Raw genomic sequence first — 22,213 nt, 5'->3', positions numbered from 1 at the left:
TTCATATGTAAAATGAAATGAGATATATGTTCGTATCATGATAAAATGAATCGTTATAGTTCACCTAAACAATGTACCTCTTACCATTTACTCTGTTAAAACTACTTTATACTCTTACTGCTTAATTTTATAAAATGATTAACTTATTCTTCATTATTGCCATAATAGACAACCTTCATCATATTCGTTTATTAAATGACAAGCAATATTAGCTTTATTAAATTTGTTCATCAAATGACAAGCAATACTATCTTTATCAAATTTTATCCCGAAACTTTTGCTCTTTTCCTGTTTTTTTGAATAAAATGAAAAATCTGCAAACTCCATGCAACTTTTGAAAACTTTCTTGTTGATGAGATATTTCCAGGAAATGAGACTCGTCTGTTGCTATCTTTTTCGTACTTTTGGTGGGCCAAAAAGTCCGATTATCGTGAGAGGAATCCAGAGTTGGCCGATAAGCCTCTGTCCTACGAATCTGTTGATTTTGAAGGGGGCTTCGCCGCATAAAAAGAATTAGTAAAGATAGCGAGGAAAATATTTGGCTTTTTCTTTCTCCTTCTTTTTACTTTTACTTCGGAAACAGGTGCTTTTTTGGACTCTGAAAATTGCATCTTGGAAGGTGATCGCTATTATTCCTTGAGTAAGCATGCATATTTTTTAGTACAATCCACGTACATTTCATATCTCACTTTAGTAAAAACTGCGTACCTGCGTCCTTTAGCATTATATACATGCACGAATATCAATTAAGCCCTTTCTTTTGCGTAGGAAAATTGCAATGGATAATTAATACTTCAACAATATTACCGCTACGCGGTATGCATGCTTCCTAGGATTCAAAACTTAAGAAAAGACAAAATGTCCATTTTGGGCTTCTGTCAATTGGTAAAATTGATAAAATAGTTTATTCGTTTACGAACAGAGACCACAGTCATAAATTACTACCCATACATTATTTAGGTATTGGCGCAGAGAGCTGCCAGTTGATTTGGGATGAGCGGCCCTCCCACTAGAATCAATTGTGTAATGCGCGAAGAAGTTGATGAAACGGGGTTGAACGCAGGGAACTCGTTGCCTGATGGCTGTAATAGTTTTATTCTGAAAGAAAATGTTTGAAAGGATTCGAAGTGAAAAGGATTCTTACCTGAAAGGTTTTGCAACTTTAGCATTGAACATTAAATTCTCGATAGGTGCAGGATTTGTCGAATCAAAAGTGACTAGCAGTACAGGGACATCACTTCTGTCTTGAATTTTATTCTCTCCTCGGACAAGGATGACTCTGACTCCATCATCGTCGACAAGAGTTCTTGTCGTCGAAGAAGCCTGGAAATCAGCGAGATTGACTTTGATTCCCGTCAAAGCCGCCACTTCGGGTGGAGTGGGCCAAACAGCGATTTGGGGACTGGCTTGGCTCGTCATGGCGGATACAGAAGGTGCTGATGGGTTAATATCCAGCAGAGTTGGCTGACTGAAAAAATTGTTAGAACTTCAGTAATCATCAAAATCGACGAGTAAAGGCAAAATTGTTAGCTGATAATAAATGCATGCATAAATGAACAAAATCCTTTATAAAACTACCTCTGCCAAGGATCGTAGCTAATAAATTGATTAAGAGAAAATTCTTGAGACTTACGGTGCTTCTCCCATTGGAGAGGACCCAAATATACTGTTCAGAGTTTTCAAATCGTCGATCACATTTCCACTACTTTGAGCTGGTCTGTTCGATGGAGGATCATCCTCGAGGCCGAGCAGGTTCAAGTCGACGCCGAGGTCGTGGAGGCGAGAAGTTTGGGTATCCGGACTTGATGTTGCAGTGAGACCAGATGATGGAACGCTGCTTCAATTTGAAGTTGGCGTAGAAGCGCTAGAATACAATAATAGGGAGGAAATATGAGAAAGAATTTACTTCGAAAGCTCCACTACATTGGGGTATTTATCTTTCACGACATTGATGACTCGATTGACTTCATCTGTTAGCCTGAGGACCGCCATCAACTCATCGTTGTTTTCATTTGCTTCTGACGCGAGACGGAAGAGCTGTGGCCTCATTGATTCCAAGTCCGAATAGACTGTTGCCATCGCCGATTTCGCTCTTTATTCAGAGAGTGTTAATAAATGAGAGAAGAACTTGGCCTTACGTAGCTCCAGCAGCAATCATATCATCCATGAGCATGTATTTTTCCTTCGCTTCTGTCATCAAAAGCATTTTGCGCGCCTCTCGATCGGTCTTTTAACTGTCTTGCTCGTACATGGTTTTGATCATTTCATTTGCCAGGGCGATGTCTTCTGGATTCTTGGACGCAAGAAGTTCCGCCAGTCGCTTTTCCTCAGCATCGTCTTTTATTAATGCGCACCTGAACAATGTTTCAACACTGATTTTGATTAAATTGGTACCTTTCTTTTTGTTGAGGAGTAGGGAGAAATCTTCTGTCGTCGAATTTCGGGTCCTTCTTGACGATGCCTTGTTTCTTGAGCATTGAATACGCATCAGCAATCTTTATTTGGTCTAAACTCAAAGTCAGTAGCTGTAAGAATAAGAAAAGCTCAACCTTTTAATGCAATAGTCCAACCATACATCAATTCAATAATTCTAGTTTTAACCTGCGGTGATGACCTAAAAACAAAATAAATTTTAGTCAAGTGGCTTTTCTTTGGGAGGTCAAGCAAATTACAAGTCCCTACATCTGCGTGAGGGCGCAAAAAGAGGTCCTCCAAATGAAAGTCCTCCGAACTCGAGGCGAGAGGGGGAGCGCAGCGGACTGATGCTCATGCGATAAGCCAGGTTTTAAGCCACGTTACCTTGGTCCAAGATATTTGGGAGAGACAACGCGGATAAGTTCATTTAAAAATCTATATTTTCCGATTTCATTGTGAAAGAGTTTTCCAGAGGATCGAACGCAGATTTCCAACAGATCCAGGCCTCAGACAGCTTCTTTTTCTAATGGGCTCTGGATCTTGTGAGCCAACAATTGTTGTGCATGAAGAGGGACGTCGGCATTTAACAGGCAGCAAACAGCTACGTAAATGGATGATTCGTCCTCGGGGAACTTTTGAAGACTTTGGATGAGCTCTTCTACTGTTCGATTCAGGCATTTTTGGACAGAAGACGGCAGCAGGACAGTAATCGATGGGTAGAAATTCTGAAATAAAGATGAAACGGAGAAATAGCGCTTTCTTTATAAATTTTTCGCCCGTAAATTATCTTTTTTGCCCATTCTTTAATGATTTTACCTAATTTCTCGCCTAGAATCGGGCAAACAGCTCGTCAATACATTCTCATTCTGATCTTCCAGCATAACAGGAACTCGCGAAGCCATTTTACGCAGTTATTAATCGCATTCAGGCGAACAATTTCCAATTCATCGTTGAGCATGTCTACCATGTAGTCCATCGACTGCTTGGCGAAATCTCCAGTGGACTCTTTAGCGGCTAAGGTGCAAAGAGAATTCAGCGATGCAACTCTGACCGTTTTAAATTCATCTTCCAGGTCGTGAATGAAGGCCCTACGATCTCGTTTTAAGATCGGACTTACCTTCGCAGCGCCGACTTCCACCCTCATTCTTGAGTAACTTTTCCGCTCGTTCGCGCAAAACACGTATAAACTTTCCATTCTTATCAAGAGACTTTTCTTCGCTTCCTTCTGGAATTCTTTGCTCGAAAACGAAATCGTCGCGAGCTTCGCACCAAGTTTGTTTCTCTTCAAAGCGGATCAGGAAAAACTTCCTAGGAAATATTTTCGCTTTTGTAAACTGAACCTGAAAATAAATTAATAAACTTCTACACATAAATGTGAGATATATTGTAGGAGAGCCGGGATCCTAAAATGACAGCTTTTCCGGTTTTATAAAGAGCTCGAAAAATACAAAATTATAAAATACAAAAAGAACAGCTTCATTTTAATTCTTTGTTCTTTTTCTTTTTGTGGATTGCGCTGGTTTGCATCCATTTTTCGCCACTGGTCCACGGCGTGGCAAATTCATCTGGCTGTTGCCAAGTGGTTGCATGAACTGTCTGTGATGAGGAATCTGATGATGAGGACGAATCTGCTGATGAGGAGGAATCTGATGATGAGGAGGAATCTGCTGAGGGGGGCCAAAATTATTTTGGGGAGTAAATCGCTGGTTGAAGCTCATTTGAGGAGGAGGTTGAAAATGCTGTGACGGCATATTTGACAGTTGACTGTGTTGATGAGGAGTTGCGATCGCTGGCTGATGTGGCTGCCGTTTTTCTTGGTTGATTCTGTCCAATTCATGCTGCTGATTGTGCCAGTGCATCTCTTCGTCAAAAATATCGCTAGACAACTGCTCCAGCGATTTTCCCAAACTTGCGACTTCCATTTCCAAGGGTGCAAGCCCTTCCTTGCCGGCGGTTTCGACGAGATGATGAAGCTTTTTCGACATTTGATCGTAAGCTAGACGCAAGAAGTCGATCATAGAGCGAAACCTCATCCTGTTAACGCTCTTATTATCGAACTTCTGGATTCTAGCGCCCAGCAATTTGAGCTTTTCGTTCGACTCCCAGATCTTGGCACGCATTTCAGCGATCTTCTGATCATCCAAAGCAGCGACCACCGGCGTTGGAGCCGCAATATCAGTAGATGCTCCATCGTTTGAACTAACCAAAGTGTCTTTCTGTGGCTTTGGTGGTCCGGCTTCTTCACCACTGATCGACGAAAGCATCGCTTGCTGTTGTACATCGGCCTTAATGATAAACTTAGCTCTATAATTGATTATTCCTGCTACCTCTGCGTTGGAATCATCATCGGAAGACGAATCGTCTTCAGTGACTTCTGTATTATTGTGCTTGGGATTGAAAGGCGATAGAACAGGTGTCTCTTCATCCGAGTCTCGTTGTTTCTTCTTCTTCTCATCGCTTGAACTAGCCGCTGCGTCTTCCTCGTCACTGCTCAACAAACGCTTTCTGCGCCGAACAGGCTCTGAATTCTTGTAAATATTGTTCTGACTTAATCAACTTACTTTTGCTGACTTTCTCCAAGACGACACCAGTTTTTTCTCGATACTCGTTTCGTTTTACTTCGAGCGCAGGCTGTTCATCTTCTGCCGAAGCGATCTCTTGCTCCTTTTGCTTTCTTTCCAACGTAGCTTGATTGACGCTTTCTTCAGTTCGTTCACGATGAGCACATTCCTTTTCCTCTTCTAAAAGTGAAAATAAGTAAGTGATCCTTGAGCTTGATTTACCTTGCTGGCAGATATTTAACCATTCGATAGCTTCGTCAGGAGATTCATCGAACTTTTTCATCATTCCGAACTCGACTTTTGCCTCCTCAAATTTCTTTGTTGCCATCAAAATCTGCCCTTTCAAGGCGTAGCCTTTTGGCCATGTGGGCTCAAGTTCAATTGCTTTCACCGCGTCACTAGAAATAAAGGAGAGATGGATAAAAATTGAATCTTATTACCTAAGAGCTTCGGGGAACTGCTCTTGTTGGAGGAGCGCGTCCGATCGATAACCGAAGTAGACCTTGTTCGTCGGATCCAAGGCGATTGCTTCGGCGTATTTTTCGATTGCAAGGCTGATATCTCCATCTCCCTCAGCTATCGCGCCCTCTTGGGCGATTCGAGTCGCACTAGTAGAAAAATGATTAAACGGTAAATTTACTCATACTGACTTTTCAAAATCATCAATATGATCAATTTGCACAAGATGGGATCTTGCTGTTATATCACCATATCGGGCATGAAAATCACTTGCTGATTGTCGTATATGTTTCCGGAAAACTCCATTCGTCATTTTGCTTCGTTCTTTCATGTAAAGTTTGTAGTACCGATGTTTTTTGGTGATGAAACATTCGGCGATGGACTGGAAATGTTTCCATTCGAGGATGGGGTAGTTATCAGGCGAGATGTGCAATTTAACTTGTTTTTTTTCTTTTCTCTTCCATTTGCTTTTTGGTGTATAAATAAATGAAGTAAGTTCGTGGCGCTGGGGAAGACAAAATCGCTTCTTTTCTGCACAGAGAAGTTTGTCGATGGTGTGTATGTACTCATCACCTAAGACAGCCCCATTCTCATCTGGTGTTATGTTTAGAGAATAGAACAAGTCTAATCTCTCTATGCAATGTCTAAACTCTAGCCCAGTTCGAGTTTTTTTTATTTCCTCCACAACTGCAAAGTCGTAATCGCCAAAACCATCCAACCCAAAAATTGGCTGTAGAATGACCCCGATAGCCGACGTTTCCCATGATCGCCAATCTTTCCCGCGTTTGGGGACCCCCTTGGATTGCATAAGTCGTAGAAACGACCGATGGGGCTTGTGCACGAATTTAACCCCATTTTGGAGATTATCACATTGGCTGTCAGCTTCATCCTTCGACTCGAAAACTGTCACTCTCAAGGTTCCATCGTGAATTTCTTGGACTTCATGGTCTTCTGCGTCCGTGGCAGAGGATTCTTGCTCATTTTCGACAATGTGAAGTTCTCCTTCGCCGTCAGATACCGGCATCAGAGAATGAGTAGCAAAATCGTAGGTATCGGGATTAAAGTCATTGCTTGTCAAAAAGTCGGATAATCTTTGGAGAAGCTCAGCTTTCTTGCCCCTCGTACTTTCTTGCACCGAAGCAAGCTCTTTACGAATTTCTCCTACTTTGAGATCGGCCAACAATTTCACCATTACAAAACTGTCTAAATTTATGCGCGCTGCAGACAGATAAGGATAACTGTCAGAAATATCAAACGAGTGCTGAGTTTTCTATTTCCATCATGAATCTTATATTGCAAAGGAAAGATAAAACACGAGTTTTTTTTGAATTAAAGAATGCGTGTGAACAATCGCCTTTGTATTGAATGACTAGTTGACAAAAAGAAACAGTGATGATAAGAAAAGAAAAGAGAGAGAGAGAAATAGTTTGTCTCGTTGTTCTTGCAAAGTGAGTGGTCGGCTTTGTTGAAGAGTTCGGATCGAATTGCAAAAAGACCTGCTTCTGTACAAATGTTTCGCAAATCAGCTCCATTAAATGTATCCGAGTGCTTGGCAACCGCCTATTAAAAAGGGGTGAAAAAGGGAGAGAAGCGAAAACAAGATTACCTCGAAGTCAATTCCTCCGTGAGTAGCGAGTGGACGCGAGTGAATCTTCAAAATGTCAAGTCGAGCTTGCTCATTTAGCAGTGCTAGAATTGAGTTTAGATCAAGGATTTTCTAAGGTGGCTTCATACGGATTTCGATCTTTTTGTCCAAACAACCGGGTCGCAAAAGTGCAGGATCCAGCGTGTCAGGTCTGTTCGTCGCCATGATCATTTTCACCTTTCCGAGCGTGTCGAAGTCGTCCATTTGATTGAGCAATTCCATCAGAGTACTGCGAGCGACATTAAGCTTTAGAAAAAATGAAGTAAAGATACCTTTGGATTCCACAATCAGCAGAGATTTCTTCTGAAAGATGTCTGCTACCGATAGCGTCGATTTCGTCCATAAAAATAATGCAGGGTTGATTGTCGCGAGCGTAGTTGAACATTTCGCGGATGAGACAAACAGATTCACCGATTTACTTGTCCACGATGGCAGATGATATTACCTAGGAAAAGATGCTCTACCGTGCGTTTGCTGTAAGACAAGCTACCATCAAAAATAAGCGTCGAGTTGACTAGCAACAGCTCGAGCAGGGAGAGTCCTAGTGTCAGCATTCTTATCTCCATCAGATTCAGTCGAGCGGCCAGTAATCGGCTCTGATGATGAGGAACTATCCAACAGATTTCAGCGTGTGCTTCGGGAATTTTCGATTTTTTTTCACCTTGTTTCGGATTTTATCCACTTGCACGATCATCATCGAGAGTCGAGCATTTCTGATTGATGCTTCTGACCAGACATCGGTTGTACTGCCCTTTTGTTCTTTTTGGAGAACGCCTGTGCGAGAGACATCAGAGCTAGCAGTTCTTGAACAGGACTGATCGCCACTAGAAACAGCATTTGGGAGATTCGATGAGCTCGTCGTTGTTCTGTCGAGGAGGAAGAGTCTGAGGAAGTTTTTCTTGTGTTTTACTCGTAGAACTGCTTTTCCGACGACTCAAGCGTTTCTCCCTCTTTTCACTTCTGGACTTTTTCGATCGATGCTTCGAGCAGTAATGCATACTTCTGCTTGTACTTCTGGATCGATTCTTTCGCCGGCGGATAGGACTGCGCGATCTTGAGCGATGCTTTCGACTTTTGAAAGAGTTGAAAAAAGAAAGATCAAAATGGGCATGCTCTAAGGGAAATTGCAACTCTAACTTGGACTAGAAGATCTCGACCGCTTTCGTTTCTTTCTTCTTTCCCGGAAACCCGACCTTTTCCGGTGCTTTCTTGATTTTCCCGGCTTCGAATCGACAATCACAAGATCATCATCTTCTTCTCCGCTGGAAGGTTCGATCGGATCAACGATTCGTTTCAACACAGGCTTGACAGTTCTGACTCGACGATGATGTTTATCCCTCCCATCTTCTGTTCCAGGAAAAAGCTGGGGTTCTCGGTAGATATCTTTCGGCCTGCCAGAGGGAAAAAGTTCTTTGTCCAAAGCATCGAAAGAATCACGCACCCGAGAGAGCTTTTTTCTCAGATCTTCAGGCTCACTGAAAAGTTGATAAGCCATGTTTTTTTCATTTCTAGAGCCGTTTCGACGTCTAGAATCGTTCTTACCTGTCTAAATGATCATAAACTCTTCGCAAAATCGGTTTACTCGACGCCTTACTGCTCATTACAAGTAACTTTTTGAGCACTGTATCGGACTGCGCTCTACTGTATTTTCAACTTATTAGTACACACAGTTTGTATTTTTACTTTGATTAGCTGATACCAGTTACTGAAGGCTACAATGAATTGCGGGGCCAAAACAACGAATGGCCGAATAAATAAGAGTTTCAGTTTTTTTTTCCTCAGACACAAAACAGGCAAAATTTTTAGTAGTTGGATTTTTAGAAAGTTTTTTTTTGTTGAACGTAAGGGAAGAGAGGGAGGTTTGTGCATGTAGGTGCATTATTTTAATAAATTATTGAACAACAGGAACGGAGGTGAGAAAAGGGAACACACAAGCTTTAAGGACAATAGTTTTTCTTTGTGGAAGGAATCAGTACTTTGTAAGTGATAGAATAGGTGGCTTATTTGTACAATCGACCCTTGGCGCCCTTTCGGAAAGCGTCGTTCATGAATTTGTCCTGCTCGATCTTGTGAACCTGAAACGCAAAATAGCTTTTGCAAATTTGGCTGAAATCTTACTTGTTTGGAACCAGCAGCGGCGGAGGCGGCGGAGTCTCGGCCAGCGTAGTGGACTCGGCGGGACCAGTTGGATGCAGTTCGCAGTCTAGGCTTGCAGAAGTCGTAGAAACCCATGTTCTTGTGCTTTTCCTGGACCCAGTAGACTTCGGCGTTCTTGTATTTCTCGAGCTCGGGAATGACGAGATCGTATGGGAATGGAGCGACCTAGAATAAAATGTAGCCTTTGATCTCTCTAAGCTGAAAGTACCTGTTCAACTCGTGCAATAGCGATATCGTTTTCGAAGCCTCGGGCAGCTCGCTCTTTGACGAGATCGTAGTAGACCTTTCCAGAGCAGAATATCAGTCGCTTGACGTTATCTGGGTTCTGAATGGAGCAAAGTTTAAGTAATGAATGAAGGATATTATTTTACCTTGGAGGCAGCGCCTTCTTCACCGATGAGTCGTCTGTACTGTGTGCCAGGGTCCATTTCTGACCATTCGGATCGAGCTTCTGGAAGTCGAAGAAGAGATTTGGGAGTCATGAGAATGAGGGCTTTCGGAATGGAAGAGCGATCTGTCGTCGATGGACGTGCATGACGTTGGCTAGAATTTTAGTGAAGAAAGATCTAAATTGGTAAGCTTTACCTGGAGTAGTTGGGTTGCAAATAATCCAGTTAGCGTCGTAGAGCTGCTTGATGCCGAAGTCAGCTTCCTTCCAGTCGCTGGGGCTGAAAATATAGTTTATTTTTTCTATTTTAACGTGTTAATAATATTATCTACTAAATTCTATTAAACGGGAGCACAGTGCTCACAGACTAAAAAATCTAACTAATACTAAAAAGCCTAACTAAGTCTGGAGCGCATTGCTCACCATTTTAGATTAGATTTGAATTTAGAAAAATTATAACTATTAAATTTTTAAATATAATGGGAGCACGATGCTCACAGACTTAAAAATCTAACTAATACTAAAAAAGCCTAATTATGAGCGAGAAACTTCCCAGGACCGAGATCCAAACAAGTGATACCAAGCTCTCCCAGTTTTTATTCAACCCTTATTTTAAGTCTGGAGCGCATTGCTCACCAAATTTAATGTTGAAATTAGAAAATTATTGAATTTTTTACTTATCTTTATTTCTTCTTCGTTGATTTTCTTCATATCTTCTCGTGTTTTTTCTCGAAAGCAAATCTATAAAAAAACCTGGTAAAAATACTGGCTATTACATGAATTATTCAAGAATTCGTGTTGAACAATCCAAAACAATACAAACAACAACACAAAACATGCAAAACTTCTCTTTTGAGAAAAATGATTTTGAACTTGAATTTTAAATTTTGAGCGCTATTGGCGGAGCGCCCGCCAATGAGCGCGCGCCCCGCGATGTTTGTTCTCAGAAGAATAGTGCGAACGCGCAAAACGAAAAGGATAATACTACTGGGGATCCTTAAAATTATATTTTTTATTTTACCGATTTGAGGCTATTTGATGATTTTGACCTCGCTCTTCTGGAGCTCATTGTTCTTCCTTTTCTCTCTATCTTTTGTTTTTATGTTTTTAATATTTTCGTAATTTTCTTTTATATTTCGTCGTGGCTCTTAAAAAGATTGAAGAGAATAATGATTTTAAGTGCCCTGCGCGCGGCCTTTCTTTGTCGAATTAGTCAGTTGAAAGTTTTACTACGCTCAGTCATCCTTAGACTTGTTGATTTCCCACTGCCAGGGCCGCTCGACCTTGGCCTTATAAAGATGTCCTTCTGGTCAGAAATTTCTACAGAGACATAGAGAAAGGTATTTCCTTCTCAAGAAATTAAGACGGAAGTTAACTTACTGTATTTGATAATAAAAAATGATTCTTCATTTTTTTCTTGATAAATAAACTCTTTGAAGTAACCTTTATTCAGTAAGTTTTATTCGTATTTTTATCCAGATGAACTTTTGCAAGAAAAATCACACAATTATTGAACACATCGAAAAAACATGAAATAAAATAGAAAAATACAGGTGAGAGAAAACCAATAAAAATTTACAAAGAAAATGTTTTTGAGCACACTAAAACGAAGAACATGAAATAAAGTTGACTGAGAGAAGATTTTTTGTTTTTTTATGAAGAACTTACTGAATAAGGATTAAGGCAGATCCTTTGCCAGATGATTAAGTTTTATTGTGATACTTTCGGAAGTTCAGATTTTTCTGTCTCTTGAAAGAGGTTTCCGCTTGTTTGCGGATTACGAAACGCTCATATTCTTTGCCGATAGCGCTGTTGAATCTGAAAATGTTTTGGAGGAGTCGATCCTCTTCCGGCGACAACATCAGCTTTTCATCAGAATTCCGATGGAAGTTGAAGGTATTCATCGCTCGGTTTATTGAGAGAAGATCAGCGAAAGCAGCAGAAAAAAGAGTAATTTTGGCAAATTTCATTTTTGATTTACATTTTTCTGAAAAATCAGGTCGCTTTTATAGTGCAGATGATTATCGTCCATAATTTATGGAAATTATTCCAGTTGAAAAATGATTATTTTTTCCGAAAAAAGACGCACATTCTTAAGGTTTGAAAATGATCATTTACGTCTGAAATATCCGATTGAAGTGTAAACCTTTGTGATTCACCGTCAGAACGGAACGGAAATCGGTTTCAGATCTATAAGTGTGCGTGAAAATGTACGCCAATAACTGTATGTATACCTGTATATAATATATATATACCGGTGATAGCAGGCCTTTGCTCGGGATTTGAAGCTGTTCGCCACGGATGGCGAACAGGTTATCCGGTCAGCCAATCGCAATACAGGATTCTCTTAGTGGCGGCGTAACCCCGGATTCGAGTCTGCTATCATCGGTAGGTACATATTATATGTAACATATAAAATCGTATGCTACGAGGCTTATCGCCAGGCGAATCTCCCTAATGATGATCATTAAGTGTATCACCTGCGCATTAGACTGTAATGGCCACCTGACAATGAGCTCACCTGTTATTATTAGATCTCTTTGGCGCTCCAAACCATTCAGTATAAAGGTATGATGAGTCGATTTGGCAAAATATCATCAAAACCAACAATCATCATCAACAACACCAACGCAATGATTGCTGCCCGAACTTCCGACCTAGCCCTTTCCGAAATGGACGCCTTCTTCGCTCGCTCGCTGAAAAAGGTCGAAACTTCCCGAAAAACACGAAAAGCATCAACTTCTCTTCGACCAAAGACGCGAAAAGCCCATGTTGAAAAAAGAAAGGTTCAGAAAATCGAAGAGTACCGAATCCGACAAGATATTTACAACAACAACTTTTCTTCTATTTCAACTCTTTTCAAGAGGATCCTTTCTATCGGCTGTGTCGATGAAGGAACCCCTGTATAAGCACTTGAATATGTTATTTTAATGTAAATACAACGAAGTATAAAAACTATTTTTGTAGGACTTTTTTTATTTTTGAAGATTTTTGCATATGACTTCCGTCTGAGCAACGGAAACTGTATAGAAATACCTGAGTCAGGGTCTGAAAAGCTCATATGAAAAGCCGCGCAGCGGCTTATTTATAAGCGAAGCCGCAAATAGAATTATTAGCAAAGCCGCTTCGCGGCTTCGTTTATAAATAAGCCACTGCGCGGCTTTTCATATGAGCTTTTCAGACCCTGACTCAGGTATTTGTACAAAGGTTGACGAGCCAAGACTTCAGTCTTGAAAATATACAGTAATGTCATTTGCAATAGATAGGTTCATTTGAAGTAGATAACTCTCTGTACAAGATTTGCAAGAAAAAAAAGAGGAAAAAAGAAGGTATAAAATGATAAGAAGTGATGAAAACAGAGAAAGGTGTATTACGGCTACGATCAATTTGTTTTGAGAAGATTGAAGTATTGAGGCTTTATTTTTTTTAGTTTGAATGTCGAGCCGCTCTTTTTGTTGTTCTTCAAGGCAAGTGAGGTGCTCTTTTTGATAGTGTTAAATTAATTTACAAAAAGATAGATTATTATTTAGGCAAAACAAGGGTGTACGAGGAAATTGGCTTCGCTCTTGTACCATCCTGCTCGGCACTTTTGGCAGAAATTCCATTCTTTAGTAGATTCGGAGGGCTTTTGCGAGTGCTTGGCTGGCTCTTCCTCTTCTATGATTTCAACTTCTTCGATTTCGGAGTCCTCCGACGTCGATTTTGGATCACTTTAGAGATTTTTTTATTCAGAAAAATTGTCAGAAAAACGTACCTGAATTTAGAGTCCTCATCGGATTCTGCTTTTGGCGTCGAAAAGCCTTTGCCACCGACCATGCAAAAGTTCTTCTGATTATTCTGGAAGCTTTTGAAAGCGTCGGCGTCAAAGTTTTTGCGGAAATTTCTGATTGATTCGAGCACATCCGGTCTATAAATTTTCGTGAATTTTTGTTCAGAAGGATGAGCGATTCTTTACCTCCAGGGATTTGCAGTTTGATGAGGATTTGGGACTGGCAGGTCGATTTGCTCGACTCTGGAGCGTTTTGGCGAATGAGACATTGATGGAACATAATCTAGGGAAGATTAGGGAAGGTTCTAGCGAAGAAGGCGTACCTGGCATGGACGAGGGCGAACGCTTATTATTGCGACTTTTGAGGGGATTGAACTGAAAATAATCATTCGTAAATGAAGGAACAAAGGAAAGGGCAATTTACCAGATCGGCAGCTTGAGGGCGCGCTTTGGAGGTGATTTGGGTGGAGACTTGGGCCGCGTTCTGGCCGGGAACGGGCGTCGCGTCGATTTTACGACAGTTCTTGTGACCCGTCCGATTCATGTGAGACGAGAGGCCAGACTAGAAAACAGCTTTAAAAAGGAGGGAAACAAGCATTCAAGACGGACCTTGCACACCTCGACGAAGCCACAGTCATCGCAGCGATATGGATAATCGCCAATGTGTCGGCGGCAGTGGTAGACGATACTGTTGTGTCCTCGATAGACTACAGATAGGGACATTAATTTAGCAAGGAAGGGATGAGTCATACCTTGCTCGCAGAAGTTGCATTTGTAGAGCGATACAGTCTTGCCAGATTCGGTTTGTTCGAGCAGTTTGTAGGGCTAGAATTTGGGCAATTCTATTTTCGATTCGAAAAGCTGATCTTACCTTGTAAAACTTTGGAATGAGCCCTGTGTTTTCTTCCACAACTTTTCGCGCTTGCTCAGTTCCATCCGCTCCGAGAATGCGTCTGATGCTGTCCAAGTTGGGTCGAATAATCGCGTTGTTCAATGTCTCGTCGAACTCCAAAGTTTTGTCGCTTTCGCTGATTCCAGAATCGACCACCTCGACGATGTCGTCATTGGTGATCATCGATTTCTCTGACGGCAGTTCCGCGTTCATACAAGCATGAGGCAGCGAAGTTTTCATGAGCTCCAGCTCCATCATCTTTTACTTTTTCGAAGTCGTTCTCTCTTCGTTGAGTTTCTTGCCTGAAAAACGATTTTACGGGTTAAGTTTTTTGGTCTTTCTGAATCAGTCAACTGCGCGCGAACAAAAACGACTTCTTCCACGCCAGAAATTAACTCCTTCTACGTTTCAAAATAGGCATACAAAGAACTTGAAATTGGCCAACTTATTCGCCTGTGACGAGGTGGGGGAGAATGCAGATTTACGAGGAAGGAATCCATGAGTCCGATTTGGATTCATAATATTTTTCACTTTCATTATTTCAGTATATTAATTCAGGTTCCTGACTCAGAAAACCATAAACCATGATTTCTGCTTAGTTTAGACCTGGGCTCGGCAACCTGTGTGCAAAACCTGAGTCAGGCTCTAAAAGAGCGAAAATGAAGAGCCGCGTAGCGGCTTTTTTAATAACAAAGCCGCGAAGCGGCTTCGCAAGAATGTTAAAATAGGGTGAAAAGGCAATACTCGCGAAGCCGCTTCGCGGCTTCGTTTTCAAGAAAGCCGCTGCGCGGCTTTTCATTTTTGCTCTTTTAGAGCCTGACTCAGGTTTTGCACACAGGATCCCGAGCCCAGGTTTAGAGAACACAGTGGAAAGATTGACCATTAAATGTTCGCCTTTGAAACTTGAGCAGCCCATAATAACTCTGGTAGAAAATTGAAATTCGCTGTTGAACCAAGGTTAGTGCGTTAATTATGGTTATAAAGCTGCGAGCCAGAATTGTAAATGCCGGCGATTCAAAGCGGAATAGCCGCTTCTACTTTTTCTCTTTTTCGCCATTCGCACACCGTAAAAACTCTCGTAATCAAAAGAGCCGCAATTTTGGATTTTACAAGTTCAAAGAATTCTTTCTTGAAAAAAATGAAAATTTCTACCTGTTTTGGATTCTCTCTTTTTTTGGCTTGAATGGGATGTGCGCTACGGTGTCTGCTGGCAGTGTCTCCTTATCTCTATGGACAGACTCTTTCTGTCTGATTCTGATTTCGATAGAACGTTTGAGTAGAATGTGACGCTTCCACTTCGCCAACTAGAGGGTTTAATGCGACAATCTGCGACGCCACCGCGTGCCCAACACCTCTTTGAAGTGCGAATTCTGCGCCCCGGGGCGAAAATCGCAATCGGACAGCAGCCCCCCGATAACGCGAAAATCAGATGTCCCTAAGTGTCTCTCAAACTGCCGAATTTGGTCCTTTTCAAATGGAAACGGCAGATCGGGGTTGAACGCTTTCGACACATTGTCATCGCACTTGCATGTTTTCTTTTCCTTTTTCAAATGAAAAAAGGGCCTGTTTTGGTTCGAAAAAGAAGCCAAAAACTGGTTCTTTGATCGTTGAAAAAAATGATTTGGTGAATTGAAAATCGAGAAGCCGCTTGCGGCTTCGAGTCAAAAATAGATTTTAGCCGCGCTACGCGTGGCTTCGAGTCAAGAAAGCATTTTAGCCGCGCTATTTTTTGACTCGAAGCCGCAAGCGGCTTCTCGATTTTTCGAGCTTAAAATTTTGAGGTTTGAAATCATGGAAGAAAAAAAAGAATCCAAATAAGGTAAAATGGAAGTGGCTGGAGTGTTAAACTTTTTTACGGCCGATAAATCATCAGGAAAAGAATTGATGATGGATTGGCGGTGGGAAAAAGAGCGAGTTCAGTCGTTAAAATTAAATTCTATTTTTCCGGGGTTCGGTCTGTTCCTGGGTCGTAACAAAGGAGATTTTTCTCACAAGGTGGTTTTTTTCAAACGATTATTTTTCTTTTTTAATCATATGATGAAAACTACGATAATGATCATTAAAATGCTGACTCATCATAAAAACAGGTGCTTTCCTCATTTTTTAATTTGATATTTACCTTTTTTTTAGTGTCCAAAATTGACAAAATCGCTTGGTTAAAAAAAGGCTGGTCTGATAATTTCTCTGATAATTTTTTGTTTCTAGCGTGTTTTTCGGAAAAGGAAGGAAAAAGTGAGAATGACTTCCTTGTGAGCGCCATATCGTAAAACGGGTGAGGGGATTTTTCGCATTCAGTCGGGCTGAACGGAAATTCGGAATCATCAAAGCCGCCGCCGCTGCTAATTACGAATCGGGACAGACTTAACATTCATAATTCTGCAAAGGCGGCTTCGAAGCCTTCCAAAGCCGGAAATTCGCTAATTCGCCAATTAAAAAATTACTCTCTTTTTTGGAATCAACAACAAAGAAAGAAGGAGAGGACCGCCCTGTCTGAGAATCCTCGACCAGCTACAAAGAAAGTCTTAGACAGTGGAGCATTTATGACGCGGCGCGAGAATTTCAGACGTTCTATTTATTTGCTCATAATTCGCATTTTTTATGATGGTTAAAAATATGTTTTGAAGGAAGTGAAGTGAAAGATTACGACCTTGAAAATACTCAACTTCGAGAAAAAACGACAACGTTTTCACGAAAAACCTGAGTTTTCACGAAATCCTGAGTTTTCGCGAGAAACCCGAGTTTTCACGAAAAACGTGAGTTTTCGCGAAAAACCTGAGTTTTCACGAAATCCTGAGTGTTCGCGAAAAAGCTGAGTTTTCACGAAAAACATGAGTTTTCACGAAAAACATGAGTTTTCACGAAAAGCCTGAGTTTTCAAGATAAACCTGAGTTTGCCAAAAACCTGAGTCAGGTTTTCTCCACGGGGCTATTTGCTCAGTACCTGTTTTTATCAATATTTTTCCTTTATCAAACAGCAATCGTAAATCCTAGCCTCAAGAAGTAGCTCTCTAGTAAATCGAATGTTTAGGTGATTTGTTGGGGCGGTTGTTCCAGTGGCTTCACTTCAAAGGTGATTTTTACGATTCTGTCGTTTCCAGTTCTCGGGGCGAATGAATGATTTCGCCCAGGAAGAAGAAGCAAAAAAATATGAGTCGGATGAGCCGCCCTTGATCCGCCTTTTTCATCAAAAAAATTGTATCTTTTGTCAATCCCGCCGCAGATTTCTTTTCCAAATCTTCAGTCTGGATTTTCAGATTTTTGAAACAAGAATTTATCTTGGCATCACCTCAAGGGCGATTACTGTAATTTCGCTCGAGCGCGCCACTAGAACTCGTCAAGTTCAAATCTGCGTGGCTGCGAATGATCCATCTCTCACCTCTCAAATAGAAATGCTTATCAGTACCCCAGGCGCGGCGGCAGAAGGCCCTCGCCAATTCACTCGCCCCAGGCCCAGGTTTTCCTCGCCTCTCAAAAATACTCTCAAAAAAGGAGCGCGCCAATGGCTCGAAAAAATATCTAATTATGATGGAAGTTAGGAACTATTTCCGCTTGATGAAAAGTGAATTGGAGAACTTATTCCGCTCCTGGGTTCGTTTTTTTGAATAATCAAAATAATGAAATGAAAATTTTTTTACAGGAAAATCTTCTTTCGGGCGCTAGAATAACTGGTACCAGATACAGTAAAAAATCATCTAAGAAAATGAACAGAATTTTGGTCGAAAAATTTTAGTCCTTATTTATCGACTCCTACCTTTTTTGTCTGATGATTTCGGCTCGAAGAGGAAGATCTCTTTTTATTTCAGCTTTTTGAACCAAAATGTGGCAGGAAGGCTGTTCTAATTTTGGACTTTGGATTTCTGCTCGCTGGGACGTTCCACTGGGCCAGGCGCTGGCTCAATTCGTTCTTATCACTTCGTGATGACTTTGAGGTGAATTCGCACAAATCCCGATCGAAAGAGAACAATCTTCGACTGACGCTGATGCTTCTCTCTCGTCTTCTGATTCACTGGCAGCTGAGGGAAAAAATAAAGAAGGGAAAGAAGGCAGAGGCTAAAATAGGGAAATAAGTTTTTTTCGATTTTACGATCATGAAGTTTTGAAGCTTTGAAGCGTCCAAAACGTCTCTAGAAAACTCAGTCTATTCTCGATAATCAAAGTTTGAGTATTAAGGGTGTCAACATAGATTTCGGAAAACTTTTGGCCCCTTTTTTAACTCGAAAAGTAGAAAATTTAGCCATTTTTTATCATAAAAATTATTATGAAAATTAAGCTGCTACTCACCTTATTCAATAACTTTCTCTCCAGCGGATCAAAGAAGCGTCTCTTTTTCTGAATAAATCCGGAATGATAAATCCTCTCTTTCTTCTTTTTCCCCGGCGCGTTCCAAAAAACTGGGTCGAAGTCAGGTCTCACCTCTCTGCGATAGTGTCGGTAGAGTTTCAATGGAATGACGACTTCTCATTCGATTCTCGGGGAAGGGATTTTACGAGCGGCGACCATAAAAAAACCAAGAATAGAAGAGAGAAAGCGAAGAGAAGCGAATTTCATGATTCAGAGGCGACTCGTAAAAATTAATTTCGGAAAAACGGCGAAAAGCGCTAGTCAATTCTCTCCTTCCTTATTGCTTCCGGCATTCGGGCCATCAATCACCTTCGAAAAAAGGGTTGAAATCTAAATCCAAATATATCCAAAACAAGATTTCAAAGAAGAAAACCGAGCAGCCGCTCGCGGTTTCGAGCGAAACACGAGAAAAAAGCCGCGCGATTGAGTGCGCGGCTTAATTTTTGTTTGACTCGAAGCCGCGAGCGGATTCTCGATTTGCTTTAAGTAGGTACTTTATTATTATCAGAATTACAGCGGCAGAAACAAGAGTCATGGTCAGGAAGCAGACGATCTCGAACATCATTTTTTCAAAAAAAGCTTGAAACGATTTTTTTTTTGAATTTTTTCTTTCGCCAATTTTTGTTGAATAAAATCAGTTTTGATCGTTTTTATGCAGTGATTTGTCCGAACGAAGGCGCCAGGTGCTCCGAAATTCTCGGCTGGAGACTAAAAGTAAATATCCTGCTGAGCTTGCTTAGTTATCAACCCGGTGATGAGGATTGTGATTTAGTGACAGGAGGAAATGAAGTCCGATACATTCAAAACGTCATAGAATTCGTCAGAGACGGAGGGACGTTCTCATCCGGAAAAACGCGGGAAAATATGCAGCAATTATTTTTCATTTCCAACTTAATTTTATTTGAGATCGGGCGAAATCACTGATTCTGAATCAATGGCCGTCATTTCTCTTAATTTTTATTAAAAGTACCGGTACAGTTTTTTTTATAAAATTATTTTTATGTACAGACTTTGAACCTCAGGCTGATAAAAAAGATATTGATCTCTTTCAAACAAATTAGAGCCTTCATAAAGCAAATTATTTTTATACAAGTACTCTCAGGAATATTATTTTTTATTATTTGCTTAATCATCTTTTGACTTTAGCCAAAAATTAATCCGTTATCAATCTTCACGCACTAAGAAAAATGATAATTTTTAATTTTATGCTTTAAAAGGATAAAGATAAAAAGCAAATTTTTTTATCGCCTAACTGATAAATGATAAGAAATTTTGTTCCTTCATAAAGTACTATTTTTGCTCTCAAGCTCGATTCTTCCCTTCATCAGTTCATTACAGTATTAAATCTTCTAGCAGTACAACGCTTCTTTTCCTCCGACAAACTTGCCAATGGAATCGATCAATCGTGCGAAAGTATTCATCTTGCTGTACATGGTAGTCACCTGCGCATTTGAGCACGAGCCGGGAAGTACTTTGACTGCTAATCCCTTGACAGGAAATTGCTCAGCCAGCAGTTGGTCGTAAATGACTTTCATCCCTCGCAACTCCTCGTAGGCGGTGAAATCGTTGTTTTCTCGATCGTTCTCATCTATGATATCAATGAAGTTAAACAAAAGCATCTAGAATCTTACTGTATTGAAAATGACTCGTGACTTTTTGCATCAAATCTTCGCTGACAGGGATTCTGATTCCACCTTTGAGGAATTGGCAGGGTCGATTGACAAGTTTCGCAGCGTCGGCAGCGTATTTTTCAGGAAAGGACTCCCGAAAAATGACGGTTCGGAAGAGCCTTGCAAATCGCTTCTGGTACATTGGGACTTTTGCTTTGATATGAAAGAGCTTGGAGAACTTGCAATCGTAGCTGGTGATCATTTCGACCAGGAAGGTTGATTTCTGAGTCAGGAAGACGATCAAGTCCTCGACGTTTCTGAGATCGAAATCAGAAGCGGTTGGGTTGGGAGCTGAAGCTGTCCAAGTCCGAGTCATGCTCTTGGAAGTCTTGGATGTTGGAGTTGTCGTCGTCGTAGTTGTTGTCGTAGTGGTAGTCGAGGAGGAAGTTGTGGTGATTGATGCAGGCCAGGTCGTAGTAAGAATATTTGTCGATGTAGGACCCATCGTCGTTGTTGTCACAAAAGTTGTTGTTTCTTCTGGAAGTGTGGTTGTTTCGACAACTGTGGTTGATGTAGTTGCGTATTCCGTGGTTGAGATGACTGTCGTTGTTGTTGTCAGGAATTCAGTAGTTGAGACAACCGTTGTTGATGTCGGCAAAAACTCGGTTGTTGTGAAAAACTCGGTTGTTGTTGGCAATTCTGTTGTTGTTTCTTGCACCCTTGCCTGTTCTTCCATTTCTTCTTCGCATTCCCACTCAAGATCAAATCCATAGAATTCATTTTCCTCATTCGATTCGAGCTTCACTTGAAACTCGCTCTCTTCAATCACTTTCCAGCCAAACCAGCCGGCGACAAACGGATCCGATCTTTGATTTTTCCTCTTCATTTTCTCATTGTTCAGACTTTCATCGCAAAACTCAACTTCTCTGCCGCCAAAAATCATCAAAACTCGATCCTTTGAGCATTTGTTTCTTCCTTTTACAGCCGTCTGAGGCTCCTCAACTTCAAATTGATTAAATCGAAGTCTGATGCTCTTGCATTGAGTCTGCACTTTCCAGCATTCTGACAAGCCCTTGGAGTAGCAAAGGCCTTCTTTTTCTGCACACTGCGCTCGTTCATTCGCCAATTCTCCACTTTTTCCGCCTTCTATTTCTTTGCAAAAGTTCCTTGGAGCCAATTCTAGCGCCCTGGCAAAAGGAATCATTCCCTGAGTCGTTGTTTGAGCAGTCGGCTCTGGCACACAACGCCATTCAAGATCAAACCCGTAGAATTGCACAGACGAGTCCGATTTCAGCTTCACTTTCAGCTCATCCGAGAAAACATTGGTCCACTCGAACCAGCCGGTGAACCTCGGATCATTCGTTCTCCCCGAAGCAGCCATTGATTTTGAGATCTTTGCAGCTGAATGATCGCAGAAAGTCGCTTCCTCGCGCCCGTAAGAGAGCTGGACAAAATCGTAAGGGCAGCCGATGAGCGCTTCTGCTTTTTCCTCGACAGTAAATTTGGTAAAACGAGCTTCGATCATCGAGCAATCAGCTTTGACTTCCCAGCAGAGGTCGGCGTTTGCAGGATAGCAGCCGTCCGCGAAAGAGCAGGGTTCGCGGGGGTTTGAAATCGCGCCTTCAACGCCATACTGCTGGATGCAGGTGCTTTTCTGAGCCTGTGCGGGTGGTCGACGAGAAGAATTGCTCCTTGAAATTTGCGATAATCTCCTTGGATTGTTGTACGAAGTGATTGAAATCGTCTTCAACCTCGGCACTTCCCCCTGTTGAAATAAATTCTTCGCCCAACCGGGCGGCCTCGGACCAGCGTCAGCCCAAGCAGCCAAACACAGAGCAAAAGAGATGCCTCTCATCGCTGCGACTTCCGCTGCGATTTATAAAAAAAAAGATTTTAGCACTTCTTTCAGTTTAAAACTTTTTACAAATATGAGAAAGTAGAAAGTTTCACGGGGTTAAATATGTGGGAAGAGGTGG

At 41.3% G+C, this 22,213-nt stretch overlaps 7 protein-coding genes across 9 annotated transcripts in view; all 7 read right to left on the bottom strand.

Moving 5' to 3' along the window:
• Window positions 1-10,763, bottom strand: part of LOC145697935 (rab GTPase-activating protein 1-like) — a 34,239-nt gene extending 23,476 nt beyond the window's left edge. Inside the window, exon 1 of the mRNA XM_081775141.1 lies at window positions 10,647-10,763. Coding sequence (XP_081631267.1) covers window positions 10,647-10,694 — 48 coding nt within the window. The 5' untranslated portion in view covers window positions 10,695-10,763. The remainder of the gene's footprint in view (window positions 1-10,646) is intronic.
• LOC145700601 (ADP-ribosylation factor-binding protein GGA1-like) lies at window positions 927-3,559 on the bottom strand. The gene is given in 9 exon segments (XM_081777895.1): window positions 927-1,098; window positions 1,145-1,468; window positions 1,634-1,837; window positions 1,907-2,090; window positions 2,233-2,354; window positions 2,395-2,506; window positions 2,550-2,614; window positions 2,800-3,140; window positions 3,533-3,559. Coding segments are annotated over 9 exon segments (1,521 nt in total). The 3' UTR covers window positions 927-956.
• On the bottom strand, window positions 3,006-6,634 carry LOC145698685 (uncharacterized). The gene is made up of 7 exons (XM_081775896.1): window positions 5,627-6,634; window positions 5,417-5,584; window positions 5,199-5,374; window positions 4,977-5,156; window positions 4,743-4,936; window positions 3,232-4,700; window positions 3,006-3,140 (listed from the first exon to the last, which is right to left on the bottom strand). The coding sequence occupies exons 1-6, from the start codon at window positions 6,625-6,627 to the stop codon at window positions 3,897-3,899; spliced, it is 2,523 nt and encodes an 840-aa protein (XP_081632022.1). The 5' UTR covers window positions 6,628-6,634; the 3' UTR covers window positions 3,006-3,140; window positions 3,232-3,896.
• LOC145698804 (26S proteasome regulatory subunit 10B-like) lies at window positions 6,690-8,717 on the bottom strand. Its single transcript, XM_081776026.1, has 5 exons — window positions 8,623-8,717; window positions 7,353-8,555; window positions 7,170-7,309; window positions 7,042-7,124; window positions 6,690-6,995 (listed from the first exon to the last, which is right to left on the bottom strand). The coding sequence occupies exons 2-5, from the start codon at window positions 7,463-7,465 to the stop codon at window positions 6,765-6,767; spliced, it is 567 nt and encodes a 188-aa protein (XP_081632152.1). The 5' UTR covers window positions 7,466-8,555; window positions 8,623-8,717; the 3' UTR covers window positions 6,690-6,764.
• LOC145698806 (2-oxoglutarate dehydrogenase complex component E1-like) lies at window positions 8,906-9,905 on the bottom strand. The gene is made up of 5 exons (XM_081776027.1): window positions 9,823-9,905; window positions 9,609-9,780; window positions 9,446-9,562; window positions 9,199-9,402; window positions 8,906-9,155 (listed from the first exon to the last, which is right to left on the bottom strand). The coding sequence occupies exons 2-5, from the start codon at window positions 9,717-9,719 to the stop codon at window positions 9,081-9,083; spliced, it is 507 nt and encodes a 168-aa protein (XP_081632153.1). The 5' UTR covers window positions 9,720-9,780; window positions 9,823-9,905; the 3' UTR covers window positions 8,906-9,080.
• A 2,020-nt stretch (window positions 10,764-12,783) lies between the features above and the next one.
• Window positions 12,784-18,719, bottom strand: LOC145699184 (uncharacterized). Of its 3 annotated transcripts, XM_081776447.1 has the most exons (10): window positions 18,568-18,719; window positions 18,038-18,336; window positions 14,266-14,588; window positions 14,147-14,219; window positions 14,004-14,101; window positions 13,819-13,956; window positions 13,718-13,769; window positions 13,581-13,677; window positions 13,380-13,532; window positions 12,784-13,335 (listed from the first exon to the last, which is right to left on the bottom strand). In XM_081776447.1, the coding sequence occupies exons 3-10, from the start codon at window positions 14,542-14,544 to the stop codon at window positions 13,152-13,154; spliced, it is 1,074 nt and encodes a 357-aa protein (XP_081632573.1). In that variant the 5' UTR covers window positions 14,545-14,588; window positions 18,038-18,336; window positions 18,568-18,719; the 3' UTR covers window positions 12,784-13,151. The 3 variants fall into 3 exon arrangements, with proteins under 3 accessions (XP_081632573.1, XP_081632574.1, XP_081632575.1); XM_081776448.1 differs by lacking the exons at window positions 18,038-18,336; window positions 18,568-18,719 and adding an exon at window positions 16,406-16,742; XM_081776449.1 differs by lacking the exons at window positions 18,038-18,336; window positions 18,568-18,719 and adding an exon at window positions 15,439-15,748.
• Window positions 18,720-19,540: 821 nt separating this feature from the next.
• On the bottom strand, window positions 19,541-22,128 carry LOC145697804 (uncharacterized). Its single transcript, XM_081775015.1, has 2 exons — window positions 20,259-22,128; window positions 19,541-20,215 (listed from the first exon to the last, which is right to left on the bottom strand). The coding sequence occupies exons 1-2, from the start codon at window positions 22,090-22,092 to the stop codon at window positions 19,977-19,979; spliced, it is 2,073 nt and encodes a 690-aa protein (XP_081631141.1). The 5' UTR covers window positions 22,093-22,128; the 3' UTR covers window positions 19,541-19,976.
• Window positions 22,129-22,213: the final 85 nt, after the last annotated feature.

Source organism: Oikopleura dioica, chromosome 2 (assembly GCF_907165135.1).
Source record: "Oikopleura dioica chromosome 2, OKI2018_I68_1.0, whole genome shotgun sequence".
Taxonomy (NCBI): domain Eukaryota; kingdom Metazoa; phylum Chordata; class Appendicularia; order Copelata; family Oikopleuridae; genus Oikopleura; species Oikopleura dioica.
This window is presented reverse-complemented; position numbering and strand designations above follow the sequence as displayed.

What these genes read in the sequence shown, in the direction of transcription:
- LOC145698685 (XM_081775896.1), bottom strand. Translation starts at nt 6,627, where the DNA reads ATGGTGAAATTGTTGGCCGATCTCAAAGTAGGAGAAATTCGTAAAGAG. An exon ending in CATATTGATGATTTTGAAAA is followed by an intron (nt 5,585 to 5,626) that starts GTCAGTATGAGT and finishes TTTTTCTACTAG; the next exon opens with TGCGACTCGAATCGCCCAAG. An exon ending in ATGATGATTCCAACGCAGAG is followed by an intron (nt 4,701 to 4,742) that starts GTAGCAGGAATA and finishes TTTATCATTAAG; the next exon opens with GCCGATGTACAACAGCAAGC.
- LOC145697804 (XM_081775015.1), bottom strand. Translation starts at nt 22,092, where the DNA reads ATGAGAGGCATCTCTTTTGCTCTGTGTTTGGCTGCTTGGGCTGACGCT. An exon ending in CACGAGTCATTTTCAATACA is followed by an intron (nt 20,216 to 20,258) that starts GTAAGATTCTAG and finishes TTGATATCATAG; the next exon opens with ATGAGAACGATCGAGAAAAC.
- LOC145698804 (XM_081776026.1), bottom strand. Translation starts at nt 7,465, where the DNA reads ATGTTCAACTACGCTCGCGACAATCAACCCTGCATTATTTTTATGGAC. An exon ending in GCTGATTGTGGAATCCAAAG is followed by an intron (nt 7,310 to 7,352) that starts GTATCTTTACTT and finishes TGTCGCTCGCAG; the next exon opens with TACTCTGATGGAATTGCTCA. An exon ending in GGACAAAAAGATCGAAATCC is followed by an intron (nt 7,125 to 7,169) that starts GTATGAAGCCAC and finishes ACTCAATTCTAG; the next exon opens with CACTGCTAAATGAGCAAGCT.
- LOC145699184 (XM_081776447.1), bottom strand. Translation starts at nt 14,544, where the DNA reads ATGATGGAGCTGGAGCTCATGAAAACTTCGCTGCCTCATGCTTGTATG. An exon ending in CAAACTGCAAATCCCTGGAG is followed by an intron (nt 13,533 to 13,580) that starts GTAAAGAATCGC and finishes GAAAATTTATAG; the next exon opens with ACCGGATGTGCTCGAATCAA. An exon ending in GATGAGGACTCTAAATTCAG is followed by an intron (nt 13,336 to 13,379) that starts GTACGTTTTTCT and finishes AAATCTCTAAAG; the next exon opens with TGATCCAAAATCGACGTCGG.
- LOC145698806 (XM_081776027.1), bottom strand. Translation starts at nt 9,719, where the DNA reads ATGACTCCCAAATCTCTTCTTCGACTTCCAGAAGCTCGATCCGAATGG. An exon ending in CTATTGCACGAGTTGAACAG is followed by an intron (nt 9,403 to 9,445) that starts GTACTTTCAGCT and finishes ATTTTATTCTAG; the next exon opens with GTCGCTCCATTCCCATACGA. An exon ending in CCGCTGCTGGTTCCAAACAA is followed by an intron (nt 9,156 to 9,198) that starts GTAAGATTTCAG and finishes TTTGCGTTTCAG; the next exon opens with GTTCACAAGATCGAGCAGGA.